This window comes from Marmota flaviventris, chromosome 14 (assembly GCF_047511675.1).
Source record: "Marmota flaviventris isolate mMarFla1 chromosome 14, mMarFla1.hap1, whole genome shotgun sequence".
NCBI classification, from domain to species: Eukaryota; Metazoa; Chordata; class Mammalia; order Rodentia; family Sciuridae; genus Marmota; species Marmota flaviventris.
In genome coordinates this window covers 97,860,697-97,886,648 of record NC_092511.1, presented here as the reverse complement: position 1 = coordinate 97,886,648, position 25,952 = coordinate 97,860,697, and the positions used below count along the sequence as shown (strand labels likewise).

At 38.9% G+C, this 25,952-nt stretch overlaps 1 protein-coding gene across 1 annotated transcript; it reads left to right on the top strand.

Moving 5' to 3' along the window:
- Positions 1 to 19,418: 19,418 nt before the first annotated feature.
- Positions 19,419 to 25,296, top strand: LOC139701726 (cytoplasmic polyadenylated homeobox-like protein 2). Its single transcript, XM_071601272.1, has 4 exons — positions 19,419 to 19,431; positions 21,191 to 21,384; positions 23,296 to 24,103; positions 25,043 to 25,296. The coding sequence occupies exons 1-4, from the start codon at positions 19,419 to 19,421 to the stop codon at positions 25,294 to 25,296; spliced, it is 1,269 nt and encodes a 422-aa protein (XP_071457373.1).
- The last annotated feature ends 656 nt before the right edge of the window (positions 25,297 to 25,952 follow it).

Below are 25,952 nucleotides of genomic sequence, written 5' to 3'. Positions count from 1 at the left end.
CACATTAAATTTTAAAACACCTGGATTGGCCATGAAGCCAGGATCCTCGTGCCACAGCCTCTGTGGTGTCTGGATCACAGGTGCATATCATGGCAACCAGCCAAATTTTTAACTCAGAGGAAAGAAGAAAAAGAACATAAACTTATCCCTCCACCTTAACACCAAGCCCTTCCTGGCTATTTTATTTTATTTGATCCACATCTCCTTGGCATTTCCCTTCATTGATTTAATGGGAATCCCAAACATAGTTGCCCTGAAAATACTTCCGTATCTCTAAGAAATCCCTTTTATGTAATGTGACCAGGAGCTAGTTGTTAAACATAAAAGGCTTTGGAGTAGCCATGCTCCCCAGTTCCACTGTGCAGCAGCCATAGACAATTCTGTCAGCAACAAGGACTATCCCTGGCCCCCAAACCCGCCCATTAAAAAATGGGGCTTGGGATAGAGCTCAGTTGGTAGAGTGCTTGTCTTACAAAAGGCCTTGGGTGAATCCCTAGCCCAGAAAAAAAAAAAAAAAAAGGAAGCGGGAGAGGGAAGACTGGGGGGACTGGGGGAGACGGGGGAGAGACAGGGGGGAGAAGGAGAGACAGGCGGGGAGAGACAGGGAGGGAGTGATAGGGGGGAGAGACTGGGAGAAGAGAGGAGGGGGAGAGACGGGGGAGAGACGGGGGAGAGAAGGGCGTCTGGCATAGCCAGGAGGGCAGACATGGGGGAATAGACAGAGGGGAAGAGATGGGGGAAGAGATGGGGGAAGAGATGGGGGGAGGGGGAATAGAAGGGGGGAGGGGGGAGACGGGGGAGAGACAGGGGATAGATGGGTGGGGGAGATGGGGGGACCCAAGGGGAGATGGGGTGGGAGACGGGGGAGACAGGAAGGAGATGGTGGGAGAGAGACAGGGCACTGAGGAGACCGGGTGTGGGGGAGAAGGGGGGCAGGGGAGAAGGGAGAAGGGGGAGAAGGGAGGAGAAGAAGAAGAAGGCAGCTGAAACACCCCCACTCCCCAACCTTAGTTCATGCAGTCCACAGCCTGCCATGAAAAAACACATCTTAATCCTCCACCAAAGAACCTCACCTTTAGAAGTCATGTTGAATCTCCGCTCCTCGGGCTTTCTCAGTGGTAAAATGAGCACCTCTGGAGCAGCATCTGTTAATATAGCCCACCTAAGGCACACCCTCAGATGGCCTGGCCCCTGACGGACACAACCAGCCCACCCAATAGAGGCATGGCCAGCAGAATTGGTCCCGCCCTAGCCTGCAACCCACCCTAGACACATCTGATTATGTTTAACCTAACACCTACCTCAGCAAATCCTAGTTTCCATTCCTTGAGCACCCACTGAAACTAATCATATTTAATCCCTACCACATCCATATAAGGTAGGGTATTATTTTTACTACTTATTTTTTTTAGTTTCAGGTGGACACAATATCTTTATTTTTATGCAGTGCTGAGGATCAAACCCTGTGCCTCATTCATGGTAGGCCAGTGCTCTATCTCTGAGCCACAACCCCAGCACCCCGTGATCCCCCCTATCCGCCTCCCCCCCATAGTAGGGTACTATTTTTTCCCCACCCGGACTTGAGTTCAATGGAACACATACGTTTAAGCTATAGTATGCCCCTGATCTTGAACCTAAACCCTTGTGCTCCTCTATCACACTCTAATCATTCTTGACTCAAAGATGAGTTGCAACACTTGATAGGGTATTGATTATGGAGTTCTGAGCTTAGAAGCAAAAGAGGCCACAGATTGAAATTGAATAAGGACATAGGAACAATAGGAACATTATAAGACATAACACTTATGTTTTATGATCTTTAGATCAGTGGTCAAAAAAATAATCACAATAGATACATATTTTTTCTTGTCAGTACTGTGGATAGAACTCAGAGGCACTCTACCACTGAGCCACATCCCTCAGGATTTTTTTTGAGTCAGAGTTCTGCTGATTTGCTGAACCTGCCATCCAATTTGCAATCCTCCTGCTTCAGCCTCAAAATTACAGGTACGGAATTACAAGTATGCACCACAGAGTCTGCTTAATTCATCTTGTTCTTCATAGAGTCCTGTGATACAGAGCAAAAATCTTCATTTTACAAATGGGGAAACTGCAGGCCTTGGAATTTTCTTCACAGCTCTGGGACTTAATAGTTTCCCACATGTGGGGAGAAGGTAATAATACTTGGAAGATTTTTTTTTGTACTTCAGGTGTAGAGAATGCAACCCATGATTGACAGTTGTTTCTCATTCTTCTGAATCAGAGTAATATGCCTGTCCCTCTTTCTGTTGAAACAATTGACTTTTTTTTTCTTTTTTCATCCTGTGGATTGAACCTCCAAATGTTTGAAGGCTAATTCTGCAGCTGGAACTGCTTTTCCCCACATTATCTCCTAGCAGCCTTATGGGGATATACATGATTATATTGAAGAGTCCTGAAGCTCAAAGTGATTAACTAAATTACCTGATGCCAAACTCTGAGGAGACTGACTACAACAAGATAAATCAGAGAAAAATAACATTTGCCAGGCATGGTGGTGCAACCTGTAATCCCAGAGGGCTCTGGGGCAGAAAAATCACAAGTTCAAAGCCAACTTCCATAATGTAGCAGAGTCCTAAGCAATGTAGTGACACCCTATCACTAAATAAAATATAAAAGGGAGCTGGATTTGTGTCTCAGTGGTTGAATGCTTCTGGGTTCAACTCCTAGTACTTAAATAAATAAATAAAATAAGTTTGCAACTGGGCAAGTTAATGGCAGCACTACAGAAGGTAAATTTTAAAGGGCAGGGGACAGGAATGTAGTTTTCTAACTTGATCCCAGGATAGATGGTGTCTCTGCATCTAAAATTAAAAAAGGCCCAAGGAACAGATTGATGGGCAAATAAATTCATGGAGGTCATTTCCTGGGGTATGACTGCAGATGGGTCCTGTACTTTCTGCTTGGGCAACTCAACCTGTCATTTGAGACAATAAAGGTGATTTAGGGTATGTGGTAGAATATTTTAGGAAAGAGAAGGCTTTAGTAAGATTAGCGAATGAGGGAGTAGAGCAAACCAAAATTGGGTTGAGCCCCCAGCAGCTCCAAAAGCCATTTGCATTATTCTAGGATTCCATTCCCCCTAGCCACAGGCTCCTCTGCTGATGGCCTCCTTCACTCTTGGACTCTAGCAGGTCTGACTCTAAAATCTAAGTCTCATGTTTTCTTATTGGACCCTCTGCATGGATCATGACTTTCCCACCAAGTGAAATATAGCCATGTGCCCCAGCTCTGAGATCACCACCAAGGACTTCAGTGAGAAAAAAGAAATTGTGGCAGAGTCAGAATGGAAGCGCCCCTGCTAATGGCAATGCTAATGAGGATGATGAGGAACAGGAGGCCAGGCAGACAATGAAGTAGGTGAAGAAGGGCAGGAAGGTGTGGTGAGGAAGGGGATGGAGATGTCAAGGAGGAGGCTGTGGTACCTATGGCAAACAGGCAGCTGAAGGTGATGTGGATGGCAATGTTGATACCAATGCCAAGACAGCAAGGAAAGAAAAACTAAGCCAGGCATGGTGGCACAGGACTGTAATCCCAGCAACACAGACAGGCAGCTGAGGCAGGAGGATCACAAATTGGAGCCTTAGCCTCAGCATTTTAGCTAGACTCAGTAGAATAGTGAGACCCTGCCTCAAAATAGAAAACGAATAGAACCAGGGATGAAGCTCAGTGGTAAACAACACCAGTGGGATCAGTCCCCAGCAACAAAGAAATAGAAAACGAAAACACGGAGAAAAACAATGAAAAGTTAAGATGTTTTTTAAATGTCATGTGACCTAGTCATCCTTTACTTCCTATCTCAGTCTCAACTTTACAGAAGAAAGTCCCCCTGCCCACTTTGTTCAGCACCATTGACAGATGACCTGAGCTCTGCCTCCACTCAACCAAAACCTCAATGTGAATTTGCAACACAGAGTGTTTCTTTGTTTTTTCTTCTTCAAAGTACTTTAAAAAAGAAAGTTTTCATTTTTTCACTTTAATTTCATATTTTTGTACATTTTCATAGTGGTCAAGCATTTTTAATCATCATAGAAAACCAAACCAGCCTTTGAAGATTTCTGACCTTATTTTGGTGTGACCATGTTCATTATAAGCTCAATGAAGAAAGAAAAGTAAAGAAGAAAAAATAGTTAAAAAAAAAAAAATGAAAACAGTGGTTGCAGTGCCACAAACATAGCACCCAGCACCTCAGGTGACTGAGGCAGAGCATCCATAGTTTGCCTGGCAATGGAGTCAGACCCTGACCCAGATAAAAAATCAAGGTCTCAGGATGTAACTCAGTTTTCCTTGTCCCTGATTCACGGGTCAGGAGCAAAAAGGGTGGAGGTGTCTTATTCCCACCATTCCAGTAATTTTTGTGTCTATGTACTTAGCTAGACTATTAATACATGGTTTGCAAGAGATAATCTTAAAGGTCAAAGATAACAGCTTTCTTTTTTTATTGTCTATAAAGTTGCTATTTTAAAAATGTGGTTGGCCCATTGGTGTCCAAAATTATATTTTGCTGAATTCTTCTAACAATCAAATAAAAACGTTGGCCTCAGACTGATTTTACTTGTTTCCCAATAATTCAAAGTCCCCATCAGCTTTGTTTCCTTCTTTTCTCAGGACCCTGGATTCACACCAGTTGCCCTTTCCTCTCATCCTCCATCAAGCTGCTTCCCCAAACCAGGGGACAGACACCCTCACGGCCTTGTTCTCACTCTTTCCTCAGCTCCAGTCAGCCTCTCCTCAGAGCTCACTCCATGATCCACCCCAAGGAATCAGCTCCACAGGGTCCAGTCTCATGGGTAATTTTCACAAGTTATCACACTTATTGGCCAATCTCTTTTATATTCGCTATCCTACTTCACATTCTTTATGTGAAGCTTGCCTTCAGAACATGTTTTCTGAGTCCTTCATTCTTGTTACCAATGCCCATGAGGAGCCGGGAGTGGTGGTACATTCCTGTAATCCCAGTGTCTTGAGAGATTGAGGCAGGAGAATATTGAGTTCAAAGTCAGCCTCAGCAGCTTAATGAGGCCCTAAGAAACTCAACAAGAACCTGACTCTGGGCTGGGATGTGGCTCAGTGGTAAGGTGAATCTGGGTTCAATTCCTGATACCCAAAAAATAAAAAACAATTTAAAAATTGCCACCATTCCAAGAGCTCAGCAAACACCAGGTCTTGAAGTTGGAGCCATGTGATGATAGAGTTGTGAACAGCATAGTGCAGGCTCAGAAACATCAACATTCGGGTGAACATTTAAAAAGACATAATTCCTGCATGGCACAGGGGTGCACAGCTGAAATCACAAGTACTCAGGAGGCCAAAGCAGGAAGACCACAAGTTTAAGGCCATCTGGAAACTTAGCAAGACCCTCAGCAATTAATTAAAATCATGTCTCAAAATTTAAAAAGTAAAATCCAAAGTATTTGGGCTATGGCTCAGTGATAAAGTGTCCCTGGCTTCAGTACTCAATAGAAAAACAAAACAAAACAAAGTAGCATTTCTTTTCTCCATGTCCCAAAGAAATCATGTTCAATAAGCCTATTTAACATTTCTGTCAAAGTGTTAAAACCACACCCTATAAATTGAGTGAATTTGGAAAAGTGATCACTCAGCAAATTGGCTTCTAGGACATTGAGATTTGTTGAGAAGACTTGATAACAATTGCCCATTAACTAAATTTCTCCACATAAATTTTAGCTGCTTGCCTCATTCTCCCATATCACAGCATTTAGTTCACTCAATCATAATGATGCCAAGAAATCAGCTAACAATTATAAGTTTATACTTTGTCCCTCCTTAAATCTTTTTCCAAGGAGCTATATATATAGTAAAACCTTATATTCTATAGGCAAAAAGCCTGCACAAAATTTAATTACCAACATCATTAATCATCATTATTTGAAGTTTTTTTTCTTATTTCTTTATTTATTTAGTACTTGGGCTTGGACCCAGGGGTGTTTTGTGCTTTGCTACTAAGCCACATTCCAAGTCCTTTTTTTTTTTTCTTTTGAGGTGGGGTCTAACTAAAGATCTGTGACTGTGTGACTGCCTACAACTTCTAATCCTTTAGCAGTTTTCCAAGTTCCTGGATTTTTAGGTGGAATTTGAAGATTTTTAGTCAGGTCAAATATTCTCTGGTGTTCCATTTTCCCCACAAATTCTTTATACCCTACTTATTATCCTGCCCCTTTAGATAATTTAATATCCTGAAGACATTCCCGGACACATACCCTGAATGCAGAACTCACAGGATTAGTGCAAAACAGAAACTTGTCCCTTGTAAATCCCTATTATTGATTTTCCTGTCAGCTGAACCACACTGAACCAAACCTGAGAGCCCCCAGACTTCATCTGCTTCTTCACTGTTGTAGCTCTGGCACTAAGCATCACCCCTGGCACTACAGGGGCCCTGAGAAATACTTCTTTGTATTTGAGGGAATGATGAAATTTCTCCTTCATTCCCCTCATATAGAGCTTTGTCACTCTTTCATTTCCCCTGCTTCCAATCTCACCTCCATCCAATGTGCAACAGTCATTTTCAATTCCCTGATGTAAAAACCCTTCCCTAACTTGCCTTGGCTGTAGGATCACAACAGGTTGATACCCAGTGCCATTTATGATTAGAACACTTCCTGCTTTTCCACCCTCATCTCACTTCACTGAATTTCACATTCATTTCTTCAACACAAAAAACCTCCCAAAATCCTGCTTTTGATTGTCTGGACATACAATGCTTGACAAAACAAAAAATACTGCTTTTGATTGTCTGGATATAAAGTGCTTGATTAATATTTTTAAAAAATGTTTAGATTGCTCCCACCCCAATATTATCCTCAGAAAGTGTGGACGAAGGTGTTTACTACATCTTGGCACATGCCTATTCTACTCTGTAGTCATTTCCTCAGAACACAGAACACAGGGGTACTTTTTATCTCTGTACTCCCTGATACTGCATAGAGAATCTCTGCTTCGGGATGGGGAATAAGGTTTAAAGATTTGTGTTTTTCCTCCCAAATGATAATGAGGTCAGGCATGGTGGGTACATGGCTATAATCCCTGCAATTCATGTAGCTGAGGCAGATGGATCACAAGTTTGAGGTCAGCCTCAGCAAATTAGTGAGATCCAAATAGTTCACTAATTGTCCCAGAAGAATTTAGCAGTTTGTCTATTTTTCTCCTTAATTTGAAAAATAAGTTTCATAAAACAAATTCTTGTTTTTTTGTGTTTGTTTGTTTTTTAAATTTTTATTGTTGGTTGTTCAAAACATTACATAGTTCTCGACATATCATATTTCACACTTTGATTCAAGTGGGTTATGAACTCCCATTTTTACCCCGTATACAGATTGCAGAATCACATCAGTCACACATCCACTGTTTTACATATTGCCATACTAGTGTCTGTTGTGTTCTGCTGCCTTTCCTATCCTCTACTATTCCCCCTCCCATGAGTTCTATTAGTGAGTATTATTTCCCATTGATCAATTTGTTGGTTTTTGCCTGTCAAATACCAAAGGTTTTTAACTGTTACAGTTCTTTATAATGTGTCTTGATACCTCATAGACCAATCTTATAGGGGGAAAGAAATAGTTCTTGTTTTCCTTGTTTGGGTCATCAAGCCATCCAGAATGGAGAAAGTGTCCAGGGGTAAGCCCAGAGGAGACAACAATGCAGGATGCCTTGAGGGTTACAGAATTTAAGATCCATGTCCCATGTGAAAGGCAAGTTGGATGAAGAGAGGATGCCCTTCTGAACATCCGTTTGACTGTGGATTCTTCATGGATTGCCATAAACTACTCACATCTAACTAAAAACCTTATAGGATATCTGGATTCTTGATGTGCGCATGATAGGCTAGCAATAGATCTTTTGATTGAGAGCTCTACCCACTCTTTCTACCAATGTGCTTAGTTCAGAAGTTATAAAACTAAAACACAGCTCCCTGTGGTCCTTAATCCCCAGACATTTTGTTTAAGTCATTTTGCTTATTAATGAAAACCCATCATCTTCCCCACACCAACAACTGATGAGAACACATTTTATTAATAGGCTCAAATATATGTTCTTTATAAGATTTAAATAACCATAAGTGAATGGGAAGTTATACTCCACATATGTATAAAATGTCAACATACATTCTACTGTCATGTATCTAAAACGAAAAAAAAAAATAATTATTTTTAAAAAACCCACACTTTAACTTCTAATGTTTCAATATTTAAGCTTTCTTAGAAATAAATCATGCTTTATATTTGTCACATAACTTAGACTGTACATAAAGAACACAGTTATAAACACATATCTCAATCACATTAATCTAGTTTATTTACTTTTAACAATTATTCCTAGATAACCCAGAATGACCAAAATTCCAGACAAGCATAGTCAGTATTTTTTTAAGCTCTTTTATGTTTTTTTTTTTTTTTTTTTTTTTTTTTTTTTTTAACACTCAGATGAGTTTAGGACTTAATCTCAGATATTTTCCTTCCAACTAAGACTGACTGAAATTATAAACCTCCAAATGACCATGAATTTTTAAAAACTATCTTTTTTATTTTTTTTAGTGCATTATAGATATATTTAAAATTATCTTAAAGTTGTTTGCAAGAAAACTCTATGTTATATATGCCCATCAAACATAATTTTAAGTTAGGTGCATAAATGAAAAGTAAATTTTTAATGTTTTATATTAGTGCACAAAATAGTAGGTTGGTTTTGAGATAATCATACAGTGTGGAATAAAATTTGCTTCATTGCAGTCCCCACTACTTCCTCATTCCCTGTTCTTCTCCCTCCCCCATTTTCTTTTTCTATTCTTCTGATGTTCCTTCTATTTATTGTATTGTTATATTTGTGTTTTAGAGGTATACATGCAAGTAAAATTCACTGTAGTATATTGAAATATGTACAGAGCATAATTTGGTAAATTTCACTCCAGGGTTCTTCCCTTTTCCTGTCTCTCCTCCTAGTCCCAAGTCTGTACCTATACTCCATTAGGTCCTATTTATTTCAATGTCCCTCTCTCATTTTTCCCCCCTTACTTTGTTCTTTTCGAGAAATGACAGAAAACATTCAACCATTAACTTTATGAGCCTGGCTTATTTCACTTATCATGATGTTCTCCAGTTCCATCTACTTACTGGCAAATGCCACAATTTTATTCTTCTTAGTGGCTGAGTAAATTCCATGTGTCTATATACCACATTTTCTTTATGTGTTGATAGGCATCTGGGCTGGTTTCAGAACTTGACTATTGTGAATGGCACTGCTCTAAACATTGAGGCCCCGGTATCACTATAGTATGCTGATTTTAGTTCTTTATGGATAAATACAAAGACATGAAATAGCTGGATCATGTGGTCATTCCATTTCTAGTCTGTTGGGGATTCTCCATAGTGCTTTCCAGAGTAGATGTACTAATATATAACCCATCAACAGTATATGAGTTTACATTTTCTCCCCACTTCCTCCTCAGCATTTATTAATTTGTATTCCTGATGATTGCCATTCTCAATGGATTGAGATGAAATTCCAATGTACATTTTATTTGCATTTCTCTGATTGTTGAGAATATTGAACATTTTTTCTTGTATTTTTTGGCTATTTGTATTTTTTCTTTTGAGAAATGTCTGTTTAGTTATTTTGCCCATTTATTGATTAGGTTATTTGGGTTTTTTTAGTATTAAGTTTTTTTGAGTTCTTTATATACTGTTATTAATCCCTTATCAGATGAGTAGCTGGCAAATATTTTCTTACATTGTGTAGGCTCTTTCTTTATGCTTCTTTCCTTTGTTGGGCAGAAACTTTTTTAAAATTTGTTTTAATTGTTTATATGTGACATTTAATGCACTTTATGCACCATCATAGATGGAGTATAATTTCTCATATTTCTAGTTGTACATGTTGTAGAATCCCACACCTTATTCTCTTTATCCATTCATCTGTTGAAAGACACCTAGGTTGGTTCCAAGTTTAGTTATTGTGAGTTGAGCTGCTATAAACATTGGTGTGGATATGTCAATGTAATATGCTGATTTTAAGTCTTTGGGTATAAAACAAGGAGTGAGATAAGTTGGTCAACTGATGGTTCCATTCCAAGTTTTCTGAGGTATCTCCATATCACTTTCCACAATGGTTGCACCAATTTTCATTCCCACAAGGAATGTCTGAGTATATCTTTTCCTTCACATCCTTGCCAATGTTTATTGTTTCTAGTGTACTTGCTAATTGCCATTCTGACTGAGGTGAGATGAAATCTTAGAGAAGCTTTGATTTGCATTTCTATAATTGCTAAAGATGTTGAATATTTTTTTCATGTATTTGTGATTGATTGTATTTCTTCTTATGGGAAGTGCCTGTTTAATTCCTTTGCCCATTTATTACTGGGTTATTAGTTATTTTTTGGTATTAAGTTTTTTGTGTTCTTTATGTATCCTGGAGATTATTACTCTATCTGAGGTTCATGTGGTAAAGATTTTGTCCCATTCTGTAGGCTCTCTCATTGTGTTATTGTTTCCTTTGCTGTGAAGAAGCTTTTTTGTTTGAATCCATCGATTTGTTGATTTGATTTTACTTTTTGTGCTTTAGGGATATCGGTAAGAAAGTCATATCCTAGGCTGAAATGGTGAAGATTTGAACCTACTTTTTCTTCTTTTAGGCACAGGGTTTCTATTCTAGTACTTAAGTCTTTGACCCACTTTTTTTATTGGTTGTTCAAAACATTACAAAGCTCTTGACATATCATATTTCATACATTCGATTCAACTGGGTTATGAACTCTCATTTTTACCCCAAATACAGATTGCAGAATCACATCGGTTACACATCCACATTTTTACAAACTTTTATTCAGGATGAGGAATAGGGGTTTAAATTAAGTTTATTTCATTTCATGCAGCTTGATTACATGTATCCCCCTTCCCAAACTTTTGAGGTCATTGTGAATAAAATAGTTTTCCTGATTTCTTTCTTATCTGGTTTATTATTCAAGTATAGAAAAGCTATTGATTTCACTATGCTGATCTTGTATCCTGCTGCTTTGCTAAATTTGTTTATCAGCTCCAGAGACTTCTGATGAAGTTTTGCAGTCTTGTGGATATAGGATCATGTCACAAACAGCGATAATTTGACTTCTCTGTTTCCTATTTGTGTGTCTTAAATTTCCTTTACTAGCCTCAGTGCTATGACTAGAGTTTCAAGAACTCTATTAAATAAGAGTGATAAGCATACATCCTTGTCTTGTTCCTGATTTAGAGAAAATATTTTCAAAATTTTTTGATCCAGCTTGATCATGTTGCTTTGGGTTCATCATATATATCTTTTATAATGTTGAGGAGAATTACTTTTATCCCTAGTTTCTACAGAGTTTTTAACATGTATGGGTGCTATATTTTGTCAAAGGCTTTTTCTGCCTTAATTCTTGTTCTTAATTCTATTTATATGGTGAATTTCATTCATCCATTTGTGTATGTTGAACCAAATTTGCATTTCTGGGATGAACTTCACTTGATTATGGTGTATTATTTTCTTGATGTGTTTTGGAATGTGATTTGTTCATATTTTATTAAGGATTTTGTGCTTATGTTGATCATGAATATTGGTCTGTAGTTTATTTCCTTGATGTATTTTTGTCATGTTTTGATATCAGTGTGATCTTGGCTTTATATAATAAATTTGACAGTGCTTCCTTTCTTCCTATATCAAGGAATTGTTAGAGGAAGTTTGGCATTATTTCTTTTTATTTTGGGGGGTGGGGGTTGGTGGGAGGCCAGGGACTAAAGCCTGTGTGCTTAACCACTGAAAAATCACCAGTCATTTTCACCTTTTATTGTGAGACAAGGTCTTGTTCAGTTGCATGCAGTCTTGTTATATTCCTCAGTTTGCTCTGAACTTGAGATCCTCTTGCCTCAGCCTCCCAGCAGTTGGGATTATATGAGTGTAGTACTGCATCCAGTTTGAGTTTTGTTTTTCAGTAGAGGGGCACTAGTTCATCTTTCAGAGTTTGAGGGTCTCAGCTGAGAATCCATCTGATCTTGAGCTTTCATCTGTTGGAAGACTTTTACTTGCTGCTTCTATCTCACTGCGTGATATTGGTAGATTTAGGTTTTCTACATCTTCATGGTTCAATTTGAATAGATCATATGTGTGTAGAAATTTGTCAATATCTTCTAGGTTTTCCTGTTTATTGGAGTATGCACTTTCAAAATAATTTCTAATGATGCCCTGGATTTCAGAAGTGTTTGTGATGACATCTTCTTCATTTTTAAGTTTGTTGATTTGGGTCTTCTCTCTCTTTTGGTTAGGGATACTCCAACTTATTTATCTTTTCAAAAAACCAACTCTGCACTTCATTAAACTTTGGTATCTTTTTTATTCTCAATTTCATTAATTTTGGCTTTGATCTTAATAATTTTCTGTCTTCTACTGATTTTGGAATGAGTTTGTTCTTCCTTTTCTGGGACTTTGAGGTGTAACATTATATTATTTATTTACAATCCTTCTATTTTTTTTTTTAATATAGGCACTCCATTTCATAAAATGGCCTGTTAGAAATGCCATCACACTGTCTCAGACATTTTCATAAGTTGTATCTCTGGTTTCATTTCCCTCTAAGGATTTGTTTTTCCAGGGTTTCTTCTTGGATTCCATTTATCATTCAAAAGCTTATAATTTAATCTCCAGATATTAAAATGATTTGTTTTTATTTCATTACTAATTTCTACTTTTTCATTATGAACAGATAGGATGCAAGGAATTACCTCTGTATTTTTGTAATTGCTAAGATTTTTTTGGTTGTATAAAATATGGTCTAATTTTGAGTTTACATATGCAGCTGAGAAGAAAATAAATTTAGATATTAATGTATGGGATATTTTATAAATATCTCTTGTATTCATAAGATTAATGTGAATTTTTTTAAGTTCTGAAAAGTCTTTACTTGTTTTGTGTCTGGATTACCTATCTGTTTGTGTAAGAGATGTGTTGAAGTCACCTCTTATTACTGTACTAAACTCTATTTTATTCTTTATATTGAGTAGGTCTTGTTTGATGTATGTAGGTGCACAAATGTTTGGGGCATAAATATTTAAAACAATTACATCTCTTTGTTGAATGATTCCCTTAACTAGAATGAAGTGACTTTCTATGTCTCTTCTGACTAATTTTGGCTTAAAACCTATTCTGCCAGATGTGAAAGTAGCTTCTCTTGCTTTTTAAAAAATTCTTTCTTAAAAATATTGAAAATTTCCCACTGAGGTACCTGAAATTCTGTATTTACTTTCTATACCAAACTATCTTTCTGTCCCTTACTGTGCCTCTTAGAAAGATTCCGAACTAGGTAAGGTTCAGCCCAATGTTCTTTTGCGATTTTTGCAACTCCATCTGCTGGAGTCAATTCGAACTGCAGCCCGTTGAACCTGCTCTCAGCTTCTCTGCTTACCCGCCAGTCAGTACAGAGGGAATGGAACTGAAAGACTTTTTACTGGGTTTTTGACCAAAACTCTTCATGCCTTTGGATCTTTGTTAGGTGTAAGTACTCTGGAGAGATTAAATGCTTGCACCCCTAGGGCAGAGTAGAAGTTAAGCTCACCTGGGCATCTAGGACTCTATTGCGTTCCGAGTTCTACTCAGGGTGGATTGACAGACCTCTGGGTGGATGGTGCAAGGCAGGGTTCCTGTAGCCCATCTACCGCCCAAATTTGAGTTTCCAAGTCTTCATCCCCAATGTAATTCTGCCCACCTGATCCATCTCCCCTTACCCTTTGCAGTTGATCATTGGTGCCACAGAGCTCTAAAGGAAATTGGATTGCGTTCTTCTGACCCTATTGTAATCACTCTTATTTTACCTGATGTACTCCTGCCTGCACAATTTCCCTGACCCTTTTCTGCTGGTCATTCATGTGTCAGTGGCCTTAAAGAGCAAACAGGATGCATTTTCTTCTGTATCTCTGTCCCAAATTCCCTTGGATCCACTATTCTCTGGGAATGCTTTGGGATTGTGATTTGATAGCTGTGCTTTAGGTCATAGAGTAAACACTTGCTGAGACAGATGAAAACATTTGTTAAGGACTCTCAGGTTCCCATAGAAACAAAACTCAGTATAATCCCCTCAAGCTGGGTCTCCTTCTCACCTACAAAGTGACAAACACAGAGCACTTTTTGTGTGTGAATTTTTCCATTGTGTTTCTCTTTCCCATTTGGTTTCCACTTCCTTTGTAGTGACATAGCACCAGTGTTTCTGCAAGGTTTTAGTGTATTTTCTTATATCCTTTGTTCACTGCACTAGAATCTTTGGGATTCTCCAAATCTTGAACATACAAATAATGATTTATAATGGTTTTCTTCATACACTCACCTTATTATGAAGCCTTATTTCTGTCATTCAAATTCCAAACAGCAGAGTACAAGGGAAGCTCCTCCTTCCTCTGCTTTGCCATCTTGGGGGATGGCCTGCTAAAAGAGAATACTTTTAAAAAGCCATAAAATGTAATCATGGACTCAACAAGGTTAAAAATTTAAGGAAGGGGAAAATTCTGTGAAAGAGTGAAGCAGTCACTGAAACCACCAGTGAAATTATTCCTAGGGTGCTGGGTGTAGGGTTGTGTGCTTGTCATTCCAGAGACTGAGAAGGCTAAGGTGGGAGTATTGCAAGTTTGAAGCCAGCCTCAACTAAGAAAGGCCCTAAGCAACTTAGTGAAATCCTGTCTCAAAATAAAATTAAAAATCCCTAGACATTTAACTCAGTGATACAATTTCCTGGCAACAAAAGTTTTAAAAATTATTCCTATGAATTACAGTGGCATTTTTTTTTTACCTTTTTTGTCACTGGTGAAGGGTCAAACATCTGCCAGTAATGATAGAGATATGTGGCAGTTCTGAAATATCTATACATATATAGAACAAAATAAAACCCACAGTTCCTTTTGGAGTTCCTTTACTAGGATGCAGATATGCAAAATGAAAATGTCTTTCAACATTCCAAGCTTTGAATTGCCAGTAATCAAGACAGAAATACTATTTTTAAATATCTCAGACTCTTTCTGAGACTTTTTGTGGTCAGGTTTCCCTGGCTAGCCTCCTCTTCAGGATGGGTAGTTTTTTTTTGTTTTTTTTTTCCTTGCTAGGACTATGTGGTAAGGCCCAAACTGGTAGAAAAACCACCTTTCACCAGTCACATTAATGCATATGCATGGCCATGAGAAATGCTTACCTAATTCAAGAGAAATCAAAGTTTCATTATTTTAGAGAATTGTGGGATTTTATGAGCCAAACTAAATTTGCCTTGAGCAAACAAACTTCATTTTACCCTGAGACTCCATTTTATATAAAAATACTTCTCCCACGAGAAGACCCAGTTTCTGCCATTCTGCTTAGCACAGCTAGGTCAACAACACATAGCCTTTGAAAAATGTTTCTTTTATGCAATGTAAGATGTTGTTCATTTTGTCTGAATGTTTCTCGCATGTGTACTATACCCTGAACTGGGTGATTCTGACCCACTTCCTACATTACTATGGTTTTGACTTACTGGTAGATTGTGGTTTTTAGCTATAAAAACGTACCCTTCCTGATGCACAATGTCAAAGATCGCAGAGGGGACTTGATTGCTACTCTTCTCACCTGCCATGACAAACAAATTTTAATGTCCTTCTTCAATACTGACCAGTGATTTAGTTTAAATGTGCCACACTAATCATTGCCCCACTGGAAGAAATATTTCTGAGGGCCTGTTTAGTGCCAGGGGTAATGCATGGTCCCCGAAGTACATCAGAGATGAAGATCAATGCAGTCGGGGGCTCTCGGGTTGGCACAGTGTAGTTCACCTCACAGGAAAATCAATCATAGGGATTTAATAGGGACAATTTTCACTATTTTGCATTGATCCTGTGAGATTCTGCATTCAGGGATTGTGACCAGGAATGTCCTCAGGGCATTGATTAACTAATGAACAAAGAGGAAGGCATAATAAGTGTGGAGACTTTGTGAGGCAAAGGGGACACCAGAGGTGAATTTTCTGACTAAAATCTGCAAATTTTTCCTAGAATTTCAGGGACATGTGAGACTATAACAGGGTTTCTCTCTCTAGGCCACTCACAGCAGCTTAGGGGGACCCTGATTCAGAATAAAAAATAAAAATTATTAGGAATGGAGCTTCATGGCCAAGTGACCTTTGGATCAAGTACAAGTAAAGAAAGTAATTAAAAAAAAAAAAAGTAACGATGATTAATTTTGTTGATAATTGAAGTATCTGCTCCATTTTGTCCTAAAGAATACTGGTTTTTATGTACCCTTGAAGAGGTTAGAGGTGGAACAAAGTATCTACTAATAAATATTAGCTATTTTTCTTAGCATTATTATGGTTAAGTGAACTAAATTCTGAGGTGTGGGAGAATGAGGCAAGCAGCTAAAGTTTAGGTGGACAAAATAGAAATTCAGTGTATGGTCAATTGATATCAAATTATCTCAACAAAATTTAATGTTCTACAAGCCAACTGTTGAGTAATCAGTTTGCCAAATGAATCTAATTTATGGAGTGCGGTTTTGAGACTTCCACAGGAATATTAATTAGCCTTCCTGACCATATTTCCTTTCCATCATGAAACAAAGAAGTGTTATTGTGATGTTGTTGTTGTTGTTGTTGATTTTAATTTTGAACCTAGGGGCACTTTGGCATTGAGCCTTTTCCCAAGTTCTTTTTATTCTATTTCAAAATTTTTAGACATGCTCTAATTTAGTTACTTAGTTTCTCACTATGATCCAGACTAGCCTTGAACTTAAAGTCTTCCTGCTTCTGCCTCTGGAATACTTGGATTCCAGGTGTGCAGCCCCATACCATGCAGGATTATGTATTCTTAAAAGTTTACCTGAGTGGCTGGGATTTTTACTTGATGGCAGAGTGCTTGCCTCCTTTTTCTGAGGCACTGGGTTTGATCCTCAGTACCACATAAAAATAAATTAATAAAATGAACATATCATGTTTATCTACAACTAATTATTTTTTTTAAAAAACTGAGTTCACCAGAATGTTGATATTTCTGAGCCTGAGATTGGCTGTTCAAAACTCCTTTACTGCATGGCTCCATCTGCAGGACCTGGTGTGTGCTGGGTTCTTACCTTCACAGACATTTATAACAAGGATGAAGGACTTAGATCACATGCTCTGAAGCTGAGCTTCACATACAAAATGTGAACCAGGAAAAAACAAAAAAGGTTGGCCAAAATGTTTGATGACTTGGAAAAATTACCCAGGAGAACGGGCCATTTGGAGCTGATTCCTTGGTGTAAATCATGGAGTGAGCTCTGAGGAGAGCCTGACAGGAGTTGAGAAGAGAATGAGAACAAGGCAGCAAGGGTGTCTGTCCAGGTGGATTTGATGGAGGAGGGGAGGAAAGGATGTCACTACTTGGCTTGAATTCAGGGTACTCAGAAAGGAGTGAAACAAAGATGATGGAAACTTTGAATTACTGAGATCAAAAAAGGAAAAAAATCCAGAGAAATCAATGTAAGGCCATCCGTTTCATTGGACTGTTAGAAGAACTCACCAATATCAAATTTTGGTATAATATTGGACAAAATGATTTCATACTAAAACACCAACAAATTTTAAAAAACAGCAAGTTTATAAATAATAAAGGAAAAGAAAAAAAAGGACCCTTAATCTCTGACCTTTAAAATGGTCTCATACAAACAATGTACTTATAATCAAGCTAAGTACATAGACACAAAAATTTCTGGAATGAGAATAAGATACCCGATTCCACTTTGCTTCTAGGAATGAACCAGTGGCCACTAACACTGAGTATTATAGTGAGACCTTGAATTTAATTTAATTTATTTATTTTAAGGCCAGGCCCTGGCTCCATTTCCAGGCACAATTATGATGTTCTGCCTCAGTCACCTGTGTGGCTGGGGTTACAGATTTGTGCCACTGCATTCATGTTTTATTTTGCTTTAAAACATTCTTTTTTTCTCCTTTGAGATTATATTGAACATGGTCAAAGTACATAAAGGCTCAGAAGGCTGGTTTGGTTATTCAATATGCATGACACCTATGAAAATGTACAAAAAAAGTAAAATGAAAATAAAAACTACAAATTTTTCTTTCTAAAGTACTTTGAAGAAATAAAAAGAAAGGAGCCTTCTGTGTTGCAGTCATGTTGTGGTTTTGGTGAGTGGCAGGAGAGAACATGTCATCTGTTGGTGGCAGTGAATAAGTGGGAGATTGGCCTCCTTAGAACCAGTTGGTGGACCTCCATACATGAAAGTGATCAATGTTAGCCATCAGCAGAGGAACCTGTGGCTAGCTGGAGTGGGATCTCAGAACAATGCAGATGGCTTTGGGGGCAACTGGTGGCTCAACCCAATTTTGGTTGCTCTAATCTCTCAGTCTCCCATCTCCTCCAAACCTTCTGGTTCCTAAAATCTTCCCTCCTGTGCCCCAAAGCACACACAGTGCCTCAAATAGCAGATTGTCCTAAGCAGACAGCATCCAGCCCATCTGCTGTCATAGCCTGTGAAGGCCCTCCATGAATTTAACTGCCAACAAATCTGTTTGTTGGGACTCTTCTTCGTTTTTGGTTACAGAGAAACTGTCTATCGTGGAATTAAGTTAGAGTACTGTATTCCTTCAGCTATTTTTGTTTTAAAATTTTAATTTCTGCACTATTGCCATTAACTTGCCAAGAAGAAACAATAAAATAAAAAAAAAAATTAAAAAACGACTGTGAGTGTAGTTTGCAGTAGAGTGCCTATATGTTCATGCCACCTTACTGAAAACAAGAATAAAAGGTGTTTTTTTTTTAACAATGATCTAATTTTCATAAAATATTAGTCAATGTCTTAAAATATTTTCATTCAATTCTAGTGCATGGTCTCTCCTACTTTTAAGCTCAAAACTGCTCAAGTAATACTATATCAAGTGATGTGGCTCCTCTTTGAGTCAGACTGTCAGAACTCATAGAGTGTGTGGGCTGTGACAGTGTGATGAGTGGAGGTTTGAGGTCAGTGGCTCAAGAAGGCCTAAACAGCTGTGTTTCTGGTACCCTCAAGTCCAAGTGGGCATTAAGTTGTACCGACATTCTATGGGTGTTGCAGAGATTAAATAAGTTTATTTTCAGTGGGTGCTCAATAAAGGGAAGCTAGGATTGGAAGAAGTCTGTTATGTTAAAAGTCATCAGAAGAGTCTAGGCTGTGCTGTGGGCTAGGGCGGGGCTGAGTTGGCTGCCCCAGGGACCTTGTCAGGCCCTGGGGCAGGGGGCGTGATATGGTTATTGGCGTCATCACTGGGGGTGGAGCCATCTGTGGGCGTGTCTAGAATGGGTATATTAGAGGATGCTGCTCCAGAGTTCCTCAGTTTATCAGGGAGAACGCCTGAGGAGTAGAAGTGCAACATGGCTTCCAAAGGTGAGGTTCTTTGTTGGAGGACTGAGATATGATATTTTGTGGCACGGTGTGGTCTGCGTGCAAGAGATTTCTTATAATATTTAGAGATATTTTGAAATATTTCTAAGCCAAACCATATATCTGGTAGTCCCACTTAAAAAATCAAAAATGAAGCAGCATGCCAAGAAGTTGTGCAGCATGGTTGAATGGATCAAGTAAGATTGGCCAGGTACTGCTCTGGGTTGAGGTCCAGGGATAAGTTCTTTGGGTTTTTGTTGTCTTTTTTTTTTTTTTCTTGTAAGATGAAGAGATAGGCAGGCATGTTCTGTGTGCCTATCATCCCAGGTATGTGGGTAGCTGAGGCGGGAGGATCCTGACTTCATGGCCAGTCTAGGGGTTTTAGATATTAATGGGGATAGAGGTGGTAAAGGGCCCACAGTGAAGAGAAAACTAAATACAAATCAACAGGATAGGCTGGGGTGTGGCTCAGTAGCAGAGTGCTTGCCTAGCAGGCAGGAGCCTACATGAATGAGGCCCTGGGTCTCTTCTGGCTTCCTCCAGCACAATCCAAAGAAACCAAAGCCAAAGAAAGATCTGGGCATAGCTTAAGTGTAGGATACTTGCCTAGCATTTCCCAAGTCCTAGGTTAGATATCCAGAACCCAAGGGTGAAGGAGGGGTGAGAAAATATACTAGAAAAATTTAATGAGTGGTGCTGGGGATTGTTTTTTGAGTTCAGAATTTTTTTTTTTTTTTAATATTCTGTGCAATTTAGAAACAAATTGGAAAAATGTAAACCTAGGATACAGGAAGAGATATTGGCACATCGTTTGTGTGACTAGTGGACTTTCAAAAGTCTTTGTTGTAGTCCTGATTTCTTTTTTGTAGATGAGCCCTTGCTGAAAGGTGAAGGCTGTGCATTCAGGTCTTGCTGTCTTGCAACTTATACATGACCCTCCTCCCCAAATGAACATAGTGGACCCAGGAGTCCACTGGGCATGTGGTCTCAGAGACAAAAATATGCAGGAAAGCCCCCCTCACCCCAAAGACAACAACAGTGTTGAATTACTGCAGTCTGTTTGGGATGTGAATGTCTCCACAAAGCCATCATGGATCTCAGGTGAGCAGGCGCCAGAGGCCCTGCTTCTACCTATGGGGCTACTGCAGTCCACAGGTCTATATCATTGATTGCCATCTTTACTACTGAGCTTCCACTTCAAATGCCTCATGTGTTTCAAACATTTGAAGCATGAAGGGTCGTGTAAGTCATGTAAACATGCTCCCCAAACTTCAAGTATCCTTTATTTAACTATTATGTTGAAGGATAAGCTCACTTTGAATGTCCTAGTTTGAGCAAAATATCAAAGTGGTCATTATGATCAATATTTGTACCATCCCAATGCTTCCTTCCTATTTTATATAATCTTATTCCTCCCGTACTCTCCCACCAACCATTTAATGTGTTGGTTATCAGATTGATGTGAGGTGGTTTATCTGTATTTCCTCTATTGTTGTTATGACTGAGCATTTTTAATTGGTCTCTTTTTATATATTTTGAATTATAGTTAGACTAAAATTCTTCTCTACCATGCAGATCATAGTCTCATGTTTTCCTCATATTTTTAAGGATCAGCAGTTAATCCATTTTGGGTGTTATTAATATGAATAAGTTGTGAGGCAGAGCTCTGCATTGTAAAAATCTTGGAGAACAAATAGTATTATTTTCGTCTGGATGTTACTGGCAACCCTCAATCATTTTCTTTCTGTTTTTGTACTTTCAGCATCTTCAGTTGAAGATAGTTCAATGGAAGTAGGAGAAACAAAACAGGAAAGAGGAATAGGAAAACCGCGGCACACATTTACAAAACATGACTTGGAGATTCTTAATCGATCATTTGAACAGAATTCCTACCCAGATTTTGGGATCCGGGAAGAGCTGGCGAAACAAATAAATTGCCCCATAAGTGCAATCAATGTAAGTCAAAATTTGGAAAACTTGCATGAACATATCTTTTAGTATGTGATACAGGAAATACAAAAATTGTTTGAAAATATTTTATGTCAGTTCTTCACATAGGATATTGTTGATCCTTTTCAAATATTCATTTCCGTGTGGGTGTGACTTGATTATATTACTTTTATGAAAAAATCAACAACTGTGAAGCAACTTTGGGAGTAGGCACCCATTAACATGCTCAGTAAGTATTTAGAATAGAAACTGTGCCGGCTTTTGATCATGGTGCTGGCTATGGAATGATGGAGAACTGGGAAGATTGGATATTTTAAATGTGGGACAAGGTGTTTGCAGAGATTTTGAATATTCAGTGAAAGGAGTTAAGGATGGCACTTCAATTTGTCCTGATTTGTTTCGTGGCAGAGACAATAGAGGTTTTTACTTGAGATCTGTTAAGTATGGTATGCCAATCTAACTGCCAAGAGGTGATCACCCAAGGTGCAGGATAAAGGAATTGGTTCGAATTATGTCCCAAATGAGGTACCTCACAGCATTAGTAGGCACGTTGTAGTCATTTGGTACATGAACCAATATTTTGTTTTGGGAATTTCTCATATGGTCATTTTTTTTGAATTATTGTTTAAGCTGCACAATGTTTTACTGTATTTGGATTGCCCTACTACACAGTAAATTGGATTTGCATATATATTTCTTCCAAAATTATCCATTGGTTATTGAAAATATTTGTTGCTTGAGACCAGGAGAACATTTTCTTAGAGAAAATAAGAAAGGGAATATAATAACAGTGTTGCAAAATAAAAGAATAGCAAATTCTCTGTAAGCTATGAAGGTATTGTATTACAAAAGTTCCATGTACTGGAAACATTTCAAACATGCTGTAAATCAATGATGCTATACAAATAAGTAGAGAATCTTAACAAGATAATGACTGGGAGAGGAATTTGTTTGAAAAGCAGTGCAATTGTTTAGAATTGGCCCATTTGTTCTGGAAGAAACAATGGTCAGGGAGAGGATCCTAGGAGGTCTGGATATGAGAAAGCAAGCTTCTGCATTTTGGTCTCATCATTTATACCAACTAACTAACTGTTGACAAATTACGGATGCTCACATCTTATTTTCTTTGTGATTAATTATATTTGAGGAGAAAATGAGAGCATGTGTTTTGAGGTACCAGTTTTGTTATGTAGAGTTACAATTGTAAACAGCCAAAGTGTGGATCAAAGATTCTTCTAGATGTTAATTTAAACTCATGTTGATTTGGAGATAGGTTTCAGGAGCGATCAAATCCAAAAGGCTTCTAGACACTATTGACTGTGACTCTCTACAACCCTACGCAATTAAGTTACATAGTCTGAAAAGCATTTTGTCATTTTTAAACACATCCCTCAAAGCTTGGTAGACATGGCTGGCATTGAAATTATCCTCAATTAATGCGGAAAGAAAAACATAGACTAGAGTTGTTCTATTCAATTATTAGGATCACATCTGTAAGGCAATGTCCAGCTTTGACAAACATTTGTTTGTTCTGTTTAGGGCTTTTGAATGCAACAAATTTATGAATGACCTTACAGTACATGGAGTCATGAATGGGTGTTGATGGGGCAGCTTGAGAAAAATTAAGAGGCTGTGGGAAAGTGTGTAGGACACCTTCTAGGTTGTAAAGAGATTGCTGAGAGACTTTGAAAATCCTGTGTTAATATGGACAGAAGGGTGTGTTGCAGATTCTGAGAAGAGTTGGGAGTTTGGAATTGTGTACTCTTTATAACCTGAACAATAATCTCCATGATTCACCTCAGAATGGATTGTTTTTTGGGGGTCTACTCCAGGTCAGGATGAAATCAGTGATAATGCTGAAACTAAGCTTTAGTATGAAATATTTGTCTGAAAATATGTGTTTTTTTTTTTTTTTAGATTTGGTATCAAAACAAAAGATCCAGATTACGACTTAGAGAGAAACAGAGAGTATTTGTCACCAGGAGACGACGACAGTTCCAGGACCAAGGGCATCATCCTGTTTTAGAAAACCAGGAGTCCCAGATGCAGTATGACAGCAACACCACTGCACAGTCTTCTGGCCTCCAACAGGCTCCTCACGGAAAAGCTGGCTTCTTTCCTGTGGAGACATGGCGACATCCCAGGGAAGAGAATGGCTCATGTGATGCTGTGTTCACAGGCATTAGAAGAGAACCAAATTGTCCTTCACTGGTTCAAGGGGCCAGAGGAAGTGGACCTTCCCCCAGGTTCAGTCAAGCCATCTATAGTCATTCTGCTTCATCTGTGCAGAATTTTGAGAAGGTCCTGATCACAACAGAAAAAAGCCATCAGAGCATGCACTTGCCTTTGTCCTGTGTCAGTATTGGGCAGGGAAAGATGCAGCGGCAGCAGGAACAGCAGCCCTCTGGTCTGTGTGAAGGACAGGGGCAGAGTGACTGGGTTTATTATAATCCACAGCTGCAACAGCCACAGAGTTACCAAGAGAAGCTCTCAGTTCAGGGCCCACTTCAAATGTATCAGAAGCATGATGAATTATGGAAGAAGTTGCCGTCCCTTCAACAAGAGCAGGATGCCAATTGGCAAGAGAATGGAGAAGACTCCAGTTCTCAGGTTCAGTGCACATCTCCTCCACAAAATGAGATGTGTTTGGTTCCAGAGTCTTTTGTATTAGATGGACAACAAGTTGCTAGGGAGCAGGCCAGATCTCCAACACAACAGGCCTGGGGTGAGGGGTATGAAGAATATGATGAATGGGCACAAATTATAAATGTAGTACTTGGCTTTTAGTTAGAGAGCAATAGGCATAAGTCATCCTATAATCTGACTCAGGGCGAGAGCTAGGACTCTCTTGAATCTCCACATAAAGTTGCTCAGTTCAGAAAACTTCCATGAAAAATATATAAGAAAAAAAAAAAAACACAAATGCCCACAAAAATTTAAAAAAATTAAAAACCAACTAAATAATAAATAACAACTCCCACAATCCTTCATACAGCCTTCTTTATCCCAGCTAACAGCCCACTCCTCACAGCTTCCTGAACTCTCAGTGTCTTTTGGAGGGGTAGCAGTATCCACCAGTGGTAGATCCCGGATTGTGCCTCTTGTAGTGCTCTGGAGAAAGTTGGACTCACTCAGCCACTACCACAGCAACAGGCACAAAGACAACACTTGCCAAATTCAAATCAATGTGTGCTTTAGGTAGATCCATCTTGCACAGCCCTGTCTCACAAATGATCTCCAACTTGGATATAAGATCCTCTAAAATGCCTTTGTATGGATGGGTCTGCAGATTCCTGCTCTCTTCTCTGAAAAAGAACAACATGTTCAAGATGTTGTAGCCTGCCAGGACAGCCCGTACCCTCAGAAATTTGAGAGTGCCATTGGCATCACAATGGATTTTCATGTCACCCTCACAAACAAACAAACAAAAACCAAGCCTGGATATATGAAGAAAACACTTCAGCCAGAATGGCTTGAAAAGAACTCACAAGAGTGCTTAAATTTAGCCTTTTAGAAAAGACTTCTGCTGGTATGGGTGTCCAGAAACTGTCTTTTTAAGTTTGGACTCTCATCTCCCTGGTTCTTTAACACAGTTGCCAAGACTTATTGTTTAGAAATATGTGTTGTAGTTCTTTTTACTTTTGCCTTTAAAATTTCCCCGCAGCCTTCAACTCTCCCATTGTGCTCACAGTGAATGTACCTGGGGTGTACTGTGGCAGGCATGTGCCTGTTGCTGTGTCATTCCATTTCCAATTCACATTCTTGGCCGAATCTTTCTCTGACCATAATTTATTTGGATACCTCCATCCTCCTAAATGGGCTCCCCGAGTTTTGGCACTGAAAGCAGAACTTGTACTGAAGCCACAGCTCCAGCGATTGCAACTTGCAGAACTCCTCGAGGCTCCTGCACTGAGATGAGGGCCTGTGTGTGAGTCCATAGTGTTCTGACCGTCACCTGTGCATGAGGTACATGACATGTGAGGGTGCCCAGGGCAGCCTTTGGATATTGATGATCTGAGTTTTTGAGACAAACCTCAAAGACAGTTGTATCATGGAACTTTTACTTGGAACGAGTTTCACCATTTGGGATTCAAGGACATCGAACACCTTGAAGTCTTCCACCAGAGAGTTTCGTGTCTCTCCAACAGCTCCTGTGGACACAGCTCTGCAGGCTACATCCCTCGCATCACTATGGGGCACCATTCACACATTGCAGCTGGTGATGCTCTTCCTGAATATCCTGTTGACTCCTGAGGTGTTTTGTGTAGAATCAGGCCAAGCCTACAGAATTTTTTGTCAGTCCTTTTTAATTTGCTATCATAATAACTTATTACAAAACAGTGTATACTCGTTATTGTCATCTAACCAACACCAGGAGTAGTGAACATCTATAAATCATACATTTATAGTTGTTGTCCTTTGCCCACCCTCTTGCAACCATTGTGAAGAGTTTCAGATGCTATGTTTGTCGAGTGTCTCACATTCATTTAAGTGTGAAATTCTGAAATGATATTAAATGACTTAATAAAATGTGTTTTGCATGCATTTACAAGGCGTGTAACATACAAATCTTT